The following is a 14444-nucleotide window of genomic DNA, read 5'->3' as shown; positions in this document are numbered from 1 at the left end:
TTGTAAAAATTTCAGCAGAATTTATCTCTGGCTTCAACCAGCTTTCTGTACCTATAACGATTTCGGCTTCGGTGCTTTCTATCAGCGCTTGAAGTTCCGGTAATTTACCAACGCAGCTTCGACAGTTCACAATTACAATACCGATTGCTGCTTGGTCCCCGCATGTCCTGACTTTGCCCTGCAGCCGTTGAGGCTGTTGCCCTTTCTATACTTGCCCAAGGCCATCTATCCTAAACAACCGCCCAGCCCACGCCACACAACCCCTGCTACCCGTGTAGCCGCTTGTTGCGTGTAGTGGACTCCTGACCTATCCAGCAGAACCCAAAACCCCACCACCCTATGACACAAGTCGAGGAATCTGCAGCCCACACGGTCGCAGAACTGTCTCGGCCTCTGATTCAGACCCTCCACTCGGCTCTGTACCAAAGGTCCGCAGTCAGTCCTGTCGACGATGCTGCAAATGGTGAGCTCTGCTTTCATCCCGCTAGTGAGACTGGCAGTCTTCACCAAATCAGATAGCCGCCGGAAGCCAGAGAGGATTTCCTCGGATCCATAGCGACACACATCATTGGTGCCGACATGAGCGACCACCTGCAGATGGGTGCACCCTGTACCCTTCATGGCATCCGGAAGGACCCTTTCCACATCTGGAATGACTCCCCCTGGTATGCACACGGAGTGCACATTGGTTTTCTTCCCCTCTCTTGCTGCCATATCCCTAAGGGGCCCCATTACGCGCCTGACGTTGGAGCTGCCAACTACCAGTAAGCCCACCCTCTGCGACCGCCCGGATCTTGCAGACTGAGGGGCAACCTCTGGAACAGGACAAGCAGCCATGTCAGGCCGAAGATCAGTATCAGCCTGAGACAGAGCCTGAAACTGGTTCGTCAGACAAACCGGAGAGGCCTTCCGTTCAGCCCTCCAGAATGTCTTTCGCCCCCTGCCATACCTTGAGACGACCTCCCACTCTACCACGGGTGAGGGATCAGCCTCAATGCGGGCAGTATCCCGGGCAACCACAGTTGTAGTCCGATCGGGGGATGTGTGGGACGAGCTGGCCGTCCCCGACAAACCCCCATCCGGAATCCCACAGTGATGCCCATTGGCAACAGCCTCAAGCTGTGTGACCGAAGCCAACACTGCCTGAAGCTGGGAGCGAATGGATGCCAACTCAGCCTGCATCCGAACACAGCAGTTGCAGTCCCTATCCATGCTAAAAACTGTTGTGCAAAGAACGTCTGAACTAATCTACAGAGAGCGCAAACAAATCGACACAAAATTTAAACGGTTATTAAAATACAGGATTGCCTAGTAAATGCAGTAATGCTGCTACTTGCGCACTGCTGACACACTGCTCGGCGACGGAAGGAGACTACGCGATTTTACACTATTCAGGTACTAAAACGCGATGCTACAACTCTCAAATACTATAATACACCCGAAGTTTATGAATTAAACAATGCAAGTACCAAAAACCACGCAAAGAAATTAAGAATTAAACTATGTAACAAATGAGTGAGCTAGGAGTATACGACTTGCTGCTGCAGCTGCTTATCCAACGACGGCAGGGAGCACACTGACTGTGACCAACCGACACTGGCCATTCAAAACAAAAACAGAAGACAAACGACTACGCGATTTTACACTATTCAGGTACTAAAACGCGATGCTACAACTCTCAAACACTATAATACGCCCGAAGTTTATGAATTAAACAATGCAAGTACCAAAAACCACGCAAAGAAATTAAGAATTAAACTATGTAACAAATGAGTGAGCTAGGAGTATACGACTTGCTGCTGCAGCTGCTTATCCAACGACGGCAGGGAGCACACTTGCAGTTGACTGATTACAGCTGTGGTTCATTGATATTATAGTCGTAGGGTATTACATTTTTTTGGTTTGTGAAGTGCAGAATTTTACATTTATGAAAATTTAAAGTAAATTACCAATCTTTGAAACACTTTGAAATCTTATCAAGAGCTGGTTGAATATTTATGCAGCCTCTTTCAGACAGTACTTCATTACAGATAACTGCATCATCTGCAAAAAGTCTGAGGTTACTATTAATATTGTCTGCAAGGTGATTGATATACATTACGAACAGTAAGAATCCCAACTCATTCCCTTGGGCACACCCAGGTTACTTCTACATCTGTTGATGACTCTCCATCCAAGATAGCTTGCTCCATGCTCCCTACCAAAAAATCCTCAATCCAGCCACAAATTCCACTTGATACCTTGTACAATTGTACTTTCGATAACAAGTGTGGATATGGTACTGAGTCAAATGCTTTTCAGAAATCAAGAAATACTGCATCAACCTGACTGCCTTCTATCCAGTGCATGGTCAGCTGTTTTAAACTTGAGCTGTAGTTCCTCTACATGCCCCTGCCCTGTGCTGAAGGTTCATAGTTCCTCATTCATATATGACACTACTGGTTTTTAATCTGCTATACTGAACACACATACCTTTTCACTTGTTTGAGTTGTCCTTTGTACTTTGGTAATCATTGTTGCCACAAACACATCAGGGTCACTGATACCAGTTTTGAAGTGGACATCCTCAAAGAGGGCAAGTCTATTTCTCGCCATTAGATACAATATATTTCCATCATGACTTATGTTGCAAACTGTCTGTTCTAGATAGTTTTCAGAGAAAGCATTTAGTAATGTTTTACAGGATGTCTTATTCCACCCAACACTAACAAAACTGTAATTTTTCTAATTGATTGTTGAATAATTGAAGTCTCCGATGATGATAGTGTTCTTTGGGAACTTGCATACAAGCAAACGGCGGTTTTCTCTAAATTTTTTGTTTACATTCGTAGACGAGTCTGGTGGGAAGTAGAAGGATCCAGTTAGCATTTAATGCCCATCCCTGGTACTGAGATTTGCTCAGTCTTGCATGCAGCTTCAATTTCTATTTCTGTGTATTTGCGTTTCTCGTCTACTGCAGCAAATACCCACTCCCATTTCCCATTATCCTGCCATTTCAATATATGCTTAAAGTTTTTCCCAGCAATCTCACTGCTCTCAATTTCAGGTTTCAACCAGCTTTCTGTCCCTAGTATTATATGAGCTTCACTGATTTTCAGGAGGACTTCAAACTCTGACATTTTGTTGTGCATGTGGGCAGCGTTCTTTTGGGTCTTACACTTATACTTGTGGATCTCATACAGCTGTCTTTAGTGGGACTGGGTTGAGAGTCACTTAATCTAAAAAGCCCTTGTGTGCACCCCACAAACATTGTAAGCTACCTGGGCAGCAGCCTCTGTTGTGTTGTGCACACCTGACCCAATTGCAGGACCCTACAAATCTCAACCCTATGGTGCAAATCCAGGAAGTCACAGCGTAGCTTTTCACAGAACCTTCGAATTCTGTGTTTCATTGCTTCCACTTGACTCAGAACCAGGGGCCAAGATCAGTTCTGGGGACAATGCTGCAAATTGTGTGCTTTGTGGGAGCTCTGTGCACAAGGCTGGTGTTCTCACCCTTCTTTGCCAGTCACTGGAATGACCTCAGAACCCATACGACAGACATTGTTTGTTCCAATGTGTGTCACAATCTGCAGTTTGGTTGCACCTTGTTCCTTCATTGGATGCTTGAGTAGTGTCTTCAGCATGTTGAATGAGGCCTCCAGGCATATACACTGGGTGCATCTGATGTTCTTTTCTGTCCCTTGTTACCATTATTTGCTGTACATGTGAACTGCTGATGATTAATAGACCCCTACCCTTTTGCATGTGCGTCCTCTTGACACTAGACTAAACAGATTTCCCCAAAATAGGTGAAGTGAGTCTCACTGGTTTAGTTTCAGTTAAATACAGCACCTTGAACTTGTTGGTATAAAACCCTGAGTTCTCCCTGGTCCCTGTCTGCCTTGTACAGGATGCCTACATCTACCATCAATATGCTACTCGCAGTCAAGTGGACAGCTAATGACAGATCCTGTTCTTCCTCAAGAGGAGACAGAATCCACAGGAGACAATAGTACAAAGGTACCGCTATCACAGGTACACGACTCTTGGGAGCTCTTCTAACACACTGATTCACAGCATTTATTTACAACCGATACAAAAGTTGTACAAGTTTGCACCTGTTACTGTCCTTCAAAGTAGTCACCAGCATCGTGTAGAACCCGTTGCCAGTGATGTGGTAGGCATAGTATACCGTTAGCAGAGCCTGTTCTGTTGATGGTATGAATGGCACGGTCTAAAGTTATGGTGATTCTTGTGTATGACTGTGATGATGTTATCCTAACGCATTACATTCCTCCGCGGCAGACCGTCAGTGCACAGTATTACTGTTCGCTTTTGGAGCATCCCTTGGGACCAGCTTTGCGAAAGAAGCTGCAGCACTTTCTGCACAACCCACCCATCATTTTGCATGACTACGTGCGGGCACATAACAGCACAAGCTGTGGCTGCTCTGTTCAGTCGATGGGCCTCGGAAGTACTGTACCATCCACCATATTCCCGGACTTAAGTCCTTGTGACTTTGATTTGATTCCGAAGATGAAGGAACCATTTGATGGCATTCGCTTCAGAACTGTTTCAGAGATTCGACAGGCAGTAGACCGCTCCATTCTCACCGTCAACAGACCAGGCTCTGCTAATGGTATACTACGCCTTCCACATTGTTGGCAATGGGTTCTACCCAACACTAGTGACTACTTTGAAGGACAGTAACAGGTGCAAACATGTAACTCTAACTCTTTTGTATCGATTGTGAATAATTAGTTGCCACTATTTAAGTTCCAACCCTTGTACACTGCTTGGAAAGGCAAGTGAGATATTGAAGTCCCAGTCCGGCACAGAAGTTTAACACATCACTATTGCTTTATCATAAAATTATTTGTGTTTTTGATTGTTTTTAAGCAATTATCATATTTTTGCAGATGTTGTATACATTGGAGCTGTCCATCCGCAGCATCTTCCTATTGGAAAGATGATGTTGAATAATGGGAAGCCTATACTCTGTGAAAAGCCATTGACTATGAATTTGAAAGAAACAACTGAACTGATTTCATTAGCAAGGGAGAAAGGATTGTTTTTGATGGAAGCAATTTGGTCTCGCTGTTTTCCTGCATATGACATGCTGAGAAGGGAAATGGAAGCAGGGAATCTGGGTGAAATCGTCCAGGTTATTGCTAGTTTTGGCTGTCCAATAGAAAGTGTGGACCGCATGAGGTAAGATGTATTATGTTTTTGTTCTTACCTCTCTTGAAGCAATATTACTAAATGAAAAAGGCAGTTTTCTTTCGTAAGAATGTAATATGATTCATTTTTTAATCCATACCAATATTATAAATGCAAAAGTAACCCTATCTGTTATGCTCTCATGACTATCCCACTGAACCAATTTTCATAAAGTTTGGTATGGAGGCAGTTTGAATGCTGAGGAAGAACATAGGCTATTTTAGAAAGTATGTAGTACAATATAGTTATTGATTTGAAGAATATAACATGCAATATGGAACAACAATTACTCTTTAAAAAAATTATTTACTCTTTGATTTTTGAACTTCATATTTGTGAAAATCCTTGTATTGTTTGATATGTTCTACATAATACAGTTCAACTTAATGAATACAATGTTTATACAATTCCGCTTGTTTAATCCACTCTAACATCAGCCACAAACCCATCACATTTTTGCCACTGGGAGTCATGTGCCTCTGTTTGAATTTGCATGGTTATGTGGTTAGCACTGAGGCATCATGATCATGGGTTCTAGGGTTCTGTGCCCAGCCAGGTTGGTGTTTTTTTTCGCTGGTAGTGTACATTGTCCTCGTCGTCATTTTACCATCATTGACATGCAAGTCGCTGAAGTGGCGTCAAAAGACTTGTGCCAAGCTTTTGAACATCCCAGTTGGGGTCTCCTGGACAGTAAAGCCCTATGAACATTTCATTTCATTTTACTGATTCCGGATGCAGCTGTGCCTAATAGCCAGAATACAATTCTTGTACGATCCTCAATATAATCAAAATATCCACGGGTGTGCTGCCGGTCTATAGTGTCCAACGGGCACAATATTTCGGTGATCATACATGTCGCCATCATCAGGTGAACTGACGGACTGAGCTCCTGTGAACGTGCCGGCACGGAGATCCGTACGCTGTGGCTGCTCAGAGGGAACTGGGTTCGGTTGCGGCGGCGGCCAATTTAAATACCCTCCGCCCGCGGCGCGCTCCCTCCGCCGTCCGCGCCCCGCGCCACGGTCGCGCGGTGGAACAGATTGCGACGGCATCTGAGATGACGTCGGTGTGATGGCTCTGTCCGCCGTGGTCGGCACAACTATACGTTTGCTCGATTTACTCTTGATTAACCCAAACGCTGGTTCCCAAGCCTTGCTAAGATTATAGCCACAGTCATGGTTTATGAGGTCGTCATTGGTGCGAATTTCGATGGCCTCTCTAACAACGCTGTCCCAGTATCTCGACGTCTGTACCAGAATCCTCGTGCGGTCATACTCCATGGCGTGATTTTCCGACAAACAATGTTCAGCGACCGCCGACTTGCTCGGATACATCAGTCGAGTGTGCCTCTAGTGTTCACGGCATCGATCCTTGACGGTACGCATCGTCTGACCAATATACGACTTGCCACATTGACACGGAATCTGGTACACGCCGCCCTTCCTCAAACCGAGGTCGTCTTTGGCGCTCCCCACCAGTGCACAAGTTTTATTTGGAGGACAAAACACAGTTCCAACCCGGTGTTTCTTCAGAATGCGGGTGATTTTCCCCGAGAGTGCGCCTGTGTATGGAATAAATGCAGTGCCCACCTCCTCCCTCGTGACTTCATCCATCTCAGCAGGTTGTGCTGCAGTGGTTGGGTGGAGAGCACGTTGAATCTGCCACTCTGAGTACCCATTTTTTCGAAATACAGTTCTCAGATGTTCCAATTCCTGGGGTAGACTCTCTGCGTCAGAGATAGTGCGCGCCCTATGTACTAGAGTTTTAAATACCCCATTCCTCTGTGAAGGGTGGTGGCAGCTGTCTGGCAGCCGTCGCAATCTGTTCCACCGTGCGACCGTGGTGCGGGGCGCGGACGGCGGAAGGAGCGCGCCGCGGGCGGAGGGTATTTAAATCGGCCGCCGCCGCGACCGAACCCAGTTCCCTCTGAGCAGCCACAGCGTACGGATCTCCGTGCCGGCACGTTCACAGGAGCTCAGTCCGTCAGTTCACCTGATGATGGCGACATGTATGATCGCCAAAATATTGTGCCCGTTGGACACTATAGACCGGCAGCACACCCGTGGATATTTTGATTATCAAATACGCCGGGAGAAACTCAAGAATCAGATCCTCAATATGTTTAATCCAAGCAAATCCATACTTGCACATTACTTATAAATGTGAAAGTAACTCTCTCTGTAACATTTTCACAACTAAACCACTGAACCGATATCCATGTAATTTGGTGTGGAATAGCTTGAACTCTGATAAAGGAGATAGGCTATTTTACAAAGTGTGTTGTACAAGATATTTATTCATTTGAAGAATATTATGCAAATTAAGGGAAAATGTTTACTTTTTGAAAAAGCTATTTGCTCTCTCACTTTTGAGCTTAATTATATGTGTGAAAATGCTGTTATTGGTTGGTATGTTCTACAGGATATGATTCACTGTAATCAATACAATGCTTATTCACTTCTTAGCAGTATAATTAATATGTCTATACTAATACCAGTATTAGTAATTGTGAAGGTAAATCGCTCTGTTACGTTTTCGTGACTCTCTGCTGAACCAATCCTGATGGTATTTTGGTATGGAGGTAGCCTAAACCTTGAGGAAGACCGTAGGCTGCTGTAGAAAGTTGTATCTTTTTGAATATTATTAACATTTTTAAATATGGTGTACATGAGTGGCATGCAGACAACGCTGGCATGGTGGTTGGCAACTCTAAGTGTGTATAGATTATTCCATGACAGTGAAAATTCAATGTTGTGTGCATGGTTTATGATATTGAGTTCCTACACCATCTGACATAGCTAGAGAGTTTTGATTGAGATACAAAACTAAAATTGCATGATAAGCCTGAGGACCATATTTAAAACTATCACTGTAAGCCTCTCCAACATAAGTCTGATTTAGTGCATAGTTCTAAGAGAGCTCAAGCTGCAAAAGTTACTCAAATGCATCAAACCTCAGAGCAATCTCATGTCTGCCAGAACTTGGATGCAGACTGTCGGGCAGCCCTAAAAGCTACAGAGACATCAGAACAATCACAAGCCCATCACAGTTTAGACACTGAGCACCATGCATGTCTCAAAGTTTCCAAGATGCTTGCAGATGATGACAGTGTCATTTAAAGGCTGTACAACAAACAGAGTCATACATTTACATGTGGAATTTGGGAGAATTTTGGGGAGCAAAAAAATTGAAAAACATTCATTGTGTACTTACCTACCGGCACTGCATAAGTTTTTTATGTATACACCTCTACACCACTATATACACAGAAACTGTAAAATTACTAGCTTGCTTCCAGAATGAGATTTTCACTCTGCAGCCGAGTGTGCACTGATATGAAACTTCCTGGCAGATTAAAACTGTGTGCCCGACCGAGACTCGAACTCGGGTTCGAGTCTCGGTCGGGCACACATTTTTAATCTGCCAGGAAGTTACTAGCTTGCTTACTCACCATCACTCATCACAACAACATTACTGATATGTGAGCAAAACAGTGGGTAATGGCTAGTTATCTTACATAGTATGTCATTGTTGTAGTAAATTATGGAACAGAATAGCTGGCTAGTACTTATGTTCAGGAGGTGAAATGTTTGGTATTGCTGACAGAAACAGATAAAAGTATAAGTGATGACACTAGCCTAGCTTTTAGAAAGCTGTTAGTTCCTTTCTTTGGGAGAGGAGAGGTGTCAGATGGGAAAGCTTAAATGTAGGGGCAGGTCATTTGGAACAAAGGATAAGAGGGACACACCAGTAGTGAGAATGAGGGTGGGTGATGCCCTCACACTCTCCTGATCATCGTGGGACAGAAGCTGCCACAGTGCTCGCCAGTGTACCGTCTTTGACCTGCTACTCTCTGTGATGCCTCCCCTTTCATCTTTGTCTACACTTATCCCCACTACAGGTGGGACCCCAACATTCTGAAGTCTGAGGACCTGTACTTACAAGGGGAGGCCGCCAATTGTGAAATTCAGATTCGATTCATACTGCGCATAATAAAAGCTCATGGCCAGAGGTGTAATGTGGCAAAGCACCAAGATGCACTTCTCAGCCATTGTCGATAAAATCGACATTAACTTTCGCTGCGCTGCCACTGCGGTGAAATACTCTCTACGATTAATAATATTCTACAGCGTCGTGGCGCAGCGGTAAGCGCTCGGGTTCGTAACCCGAAGGTCGACGGATCGAATCCCTCGTCATGCAACTTTTTTTTATTATTTGTTTTTTTGTAATTCAAATGTACACACACACACACACACACACACACACACACACACACACACACACACACACACATTATATATAATTCCCGGCAATCAGTTGCAACAATTATGCATATAATAAGTTGTTGAAAGTCGTTTGTCGTGGAAAAATAATACTTGAAATGAAACACAATATCACAAATAATATTCAAGTGGATACAATTTATTGAAAAGTTCGGTATACACTCGCACATCCTGAACAATTAGTGACCAGAAGTAGCTGGAGTATCGCACAAACCAGAGTCATAGTTATCATAGAAACATGTAAAACAGAAAACAGCACGACATCGAGGACATCTGATAAACGATGCGTTTTTACAAGAACAATTGTTTTTTAAATTACCTGTTGGGAAACACACCTGATTGACATTCTGAAAAATTGTTCTATCGTTCGTCAGGTTTGATGCATACCACGTGTATCGTATCATATCGGCAAAAATCGGAGAAAACAATTGGTGGTGGATGATGGATTGGATTTTTATACAATCGTCTCTGGAGTTGATGTCACGGTTTCGCTCGATTAAAAAAGCACAATTTTGAAGGCGCTTGATCAAATTTTTTACCTGCTGGTAAAAATACACGTCACACAGTTGGACGAGAGGAGTGCACTTTGGAGGAATGACTTTTATAGTGCACGTTGGTAACTTCTAATCATTCTGGAACATCTCAGTATAACGCCGAGTTTGTTTGCCCACCCCAAGAGTCGATCAGAAGGAGAAACTCTTTCTTTTTTACGTATGGTTGCAAAGCATTACGCAACAAGTCCATGAACAAACCCGTTGTTAGTTTACGGGATTTGGAGGATGTAATAACAACGTTGGTATACTTCTTGGCGTACTCGTCGACTGTCTTCTGTACTCTGGGTCCAAACGTACCTGTGGACTCTTGGAGGCATAGGAAAACAAGAGGCAAGACTCGTCCAGACATCGTGATTGGATATTGTGCCGTATACGAATGCGTCACCTTGTTCATGTCGTGTCGGTTTACCAGGACAGCCTTTGACCCTTTTTCGGCAAGAGTTCTGTTGAACGTGGACTGGTACTGGCACCCTGACAAACAAAATATAAAAATATAGTTTATATAGGAAATATACGAAATCTGTGTTGTCAATCATATATCAGATTATCATATTCTATCATCATGTCATATGACATTTGTGAATAGCTCTTTACGTACCTGTTTGATCAGTATTAATTACGAAATCTTTGTCGAAGTTAGCTATCAACATTCGCGTCTGGATCCGAAATGTGTCCGCTGCGGCCAAAATTTCGTCTTGGGTAGCCGTCTCTTTCCGGGAAACAAATTTTGTGATTTTCCGTTGCCGAATACCATGCGTCTTTTTAAATTCGGTGATCCATGTTTTTGAAGCTTTGAAGTTGAAATCTGGGAACTGACTTGCAGCGCCCAAGGCCCACTGCTGCAGGTTTCTGGTAGTAACTTGCTGGAAGTTTTGTCGAGCTTCTACGAAGCGATCATGCACCCATGAATCGATGGTACAATATTTATCAAATTTGCTACCGCCACATTTGATTTGCTCTTCCCACCTGGATAAATAGCCCATATTTGTTGAACGAGAGCACCCCTTTTTTTGTAGAGTTTTGAGACTCCAGCCTGGATGTTCTTTGGCCAGATTTACAGCTCTAATTTTGTAATCCAGCGAAATATAATCGTACCCTTTTTTTTTTCTTCTCGTCCGGCTCGTATTCGTCTGATGATTCTTTGGCAATGGGACTCGTTTCAACGACTTCGTAGGCATTATTATCGTCGATTTCATTAATGTCTATCAGTTCCTCATCATGAACAAGGGCTTTTTCGGCGAGCATTTGCAGCGTATTCTGGAACATTTCTTCCCCAATTACCATGGCTTCTTCGTTGATTGATGATGACGGTTCTGCTGCGATGCGATTACTGTTACGAAGGAGGCTTTCAAAATACACCAACGCATCTTTCAATTGTTGTTTTGCCACTACACTGTGTATAGAATCTTCTTCGATCACATCACTTTCATGCGAAGGGCCCGGATCGCTCTCCAATAGTGCCGTCTCCATTTTTCCATTTGTTTAACAGGATGTACCAAAGCTCTCACGTACGCACTGATTTTCGACGATGTTATAAGTTGCGCTAGGGACCGCATCTACCGTCTTTCAAAGTTAGCAGGCAACTACGCTGTTATGTGGCGGCTCTTTTCGGCCCACTCAACATCTGTCCTTCAAGTGCAACGAGCCAGTAACGGAGTTTATATTTCATACCTGCCACATCAAATTTGTGTTCGTGGGGTCTCTATTCTAATTCGAACGTTTGTCTTACAATATACGTATTCGTTTCGGAATATCGTTTCTACGTCTTCTTTCAACAACTTGTTGTTGTTGTGGTCTTCAGTCCTGAGACTGGTTTGATGCAGCTCTCCATGCTACTCTATCCTGTGCAAGCTTTTTCATCTCCAGTACCTACTGCAACCTACATCCTTCTGAATCTGCTTAGTGTATTCATCTCTTGGTCTCCCTCTACGATTTTTACCCTCCACGCTGCCCTCCAATACTAAATTGGTGATCCTTTGATGCCTCAGAACATGTCCTACCAACCGATCCCTTCTTCTGGTCAAGTTGTGCCACAAACTTCTCTTCTCCCCAATCCTATTCAATACTTCCTCATTAGTTATGTGATCTACCCATCTAATCTTCAGCATTCTTCTGTAGCACCACATTTCGAAAGCTTCTATTCTCTTCTTGTCCAAACTATTTATCGTCCATGTTTCACTTCCATACATGGCTACACTCCATACAAATACTTTCAGAAATGACTTCCTGACATTTAAATCTATACTCGATGTTAACAGATTTCTCTTCTTCAGAAACGCTTTCCTTGGCATTGCCAGTCTACATTTTATATCCTCTCTACTTCGACCATCATCAGTTATTTTGCTTCCCAAATAGCGAAACTCCTTTACTACTTTAAGTGTCTCATTTCCTAATCTAATTCCCTCAGCATCACCCGACTTAATTAGACTACATTCCATTATCCTTGTTTTGCTTTTGTTGATGTTCATCTTATATCCTCCTTTCAAGACACTGTCCATTCCATTCAACTGCTCTTCCAAGTCCTTTGCTGTCTCTGACAGAATTACAATGTCATGGGCGAACCTCAAAGTTTTTATTTCTTCTCCATGAATTTTAATACCTACTCCGAATTTTTCTTTTGTTTCCTTTACTGATTGCTCAATATACAGATTGAACAACATCGAGGAGAGGCTACAACCCTGTCTTACTCCCTTCCCAACCACTGCTTCCCTTTCATGTCCCTCGACTCTTAGAACTGCCATCTGGTTTCTGTACAAATTGTAAATAGCCTTTCGCTCCCTGTATTTTACCCCTGCCACCTTTAGAATTTGAAAGAGAGTATTCCAGTGAACATTGTCAAAAGCTTTCTCTAAGTCTACAAATGCTAGAAACGTAGGTTTGCCTTTCCTTAATCTTTCTTCTAAGATAAGTAGTAAGGTCAGTATTGCCTCACGTGTTCCAGTGTTTCTACGGAATCCAAACTGATCTTCCCCGAGGTTGGCTGCTACTAGTTTTTCCAATCGTCTGTAAAGAATTCGTGTTAGTATTTTGCAGCTGTGACTTATTAAACTGATAGTTCGGTAATTTTCACATCTGTCAACACCTGCTTTCTTTGGGATTGGAATTATTATATTCTTCTTGAAGTCTGAGGGTATTTCGCCTGTTTCATACATCTTGCTCACCAGATGGTAGAGTTTCGTCAGGACTGGCTCTCCCAAGGCCGTCAGTAGTTCCAATGGAATGTTGTCTACTCCGGGGGCCTTGTTTCGACTCAGGTCTTTCAGTGCTCTGTCAAACTCTTCACGCAGTATCGTATCTCCGATTTCATCTTCATCTACATCCTCTTCCATTTCCATAATATTGTCCTCAAGTACATCGCCCTTGTATAGACCCTCTATATACTCCTTCCACCTTTCTGCTTTCCCTTCTTTGCTTAGAACTGGGTTTCCATCTGAGCTCTTGATATTCATGCAAGTCGTTCTCTTATCTCCAAATGTCTCTTTAATTTTCCTGTAGGGAGTATCTTACCCCTAGTGAGATAGGCCTCTACATCCTTACATTTGTCCTCTAGCCATCTCTGCTTAGTCATTTTGCACTTCCTGTCGATCTCATTTTTGAGACGTTTGTATTCCTTTTTGCCTGCTTCATTTACTGCATTTTTATATTTTCTCCTTTCGTCAATTAAATTCAATATTTCTTCTGTTACCCAGGGATTTCTACTACCCCTCGTCTTTATACCTGCTTGATCCTCTGCTGCCTTTGCTACTTCATCCCTCAAAGCTACCCATTCTTCTTCTACTGTATTTCTTTCCCCCATTCCTGTCAATTATTCCCTTATGCCCTCCCTGAAACTCTGTACAACCTCTGGTTCTTTCAGTTTATCCAGGTCCCATCTCCTTAAATTCCCACCTTTTTGCAGTTTCTTCAGTTTTAATCTACAGGTCATAACCAATAGATTGTGGTCAGAGTCCACATCTGCCCCTGGAAATGTCTTACAATTTAAAACCTGGTTCCTAAATCTCTGTCTTACCATTATATAATCCATCTGATACCTTTTAGTATCTCCAGGGTTCTTCCATGTATACAACCTTCTTTCATGATTCTTAAACCAAGTGTTAGCTATGATTATGTTGTGCTCTGTGCAAAATTCTACCAGGCGGCTACCTCTTTCATTTCTTAGCCCCAATCCATTTTCACTTACAATGTTTCCTTCTCTCCCTTTTCCTACACTCGAATTCCAGTCACCCATGACTATTAAATTTTCGTCTTCCTTCACAATCTGAATAATTTCTTTTATTTCATCATACATTTCTTCAATTTCTTCGTCATCTGCAGAGCTAGTTGGCATATAAACTTGTACTACTGTAGTAGGTGTGGGCTTCGTATCTATCTTGGCCACAATAATGCGTTCACTATGCTGTTTGTAG

The 14444-nt window shown here is 43.1% G+C and overlaps 1 protein-coding gene across 2 annotated transcripts in view; it reads left to right on the top strand.

Moving 5' to 3' along the window:
- The window catches only part of LOC124612737 (trans-1,2-dihydrobenzene-1,2-diol dehydrogenase-like), a 110333-nt gene that overhangs the window by 38380 nt on the left and 57509 nt on the right, over nt 1-14444 (top strand). For both annotated transcript variants that reach the window (XM_047141115.1, XM_047141116.1), the window contains exon 3: nt 4901-5192. In XM_047141115.1, the coding sequence (XP_046997071.1) occupies nt 4901-5192 (292 nt within the window). The remainder of the gene's footprint in view (nt 1-4900; nt 5193-14444) is intronic.

The sequence above is a fragment of the Schistocerca americana genome, chromosome 4, assembly GCF_021461395.2.
Source record: "Schistocerca americana isolate TAMUIC-IGC-003095 chromosome 4, iqSchAmer2.1, whole genome shotgun sequence".
Lineage (NCBI taxonomy): Eukaryota > Metazoa > Arthropoda > Insecta > Orthoptera > Acrididae > Schistocerca > Schistocerca americana.
Note: the sequence above shows the minus strand (reverse complement) of the source record. Positions and strands in the feature narration are given on the sequence as shown.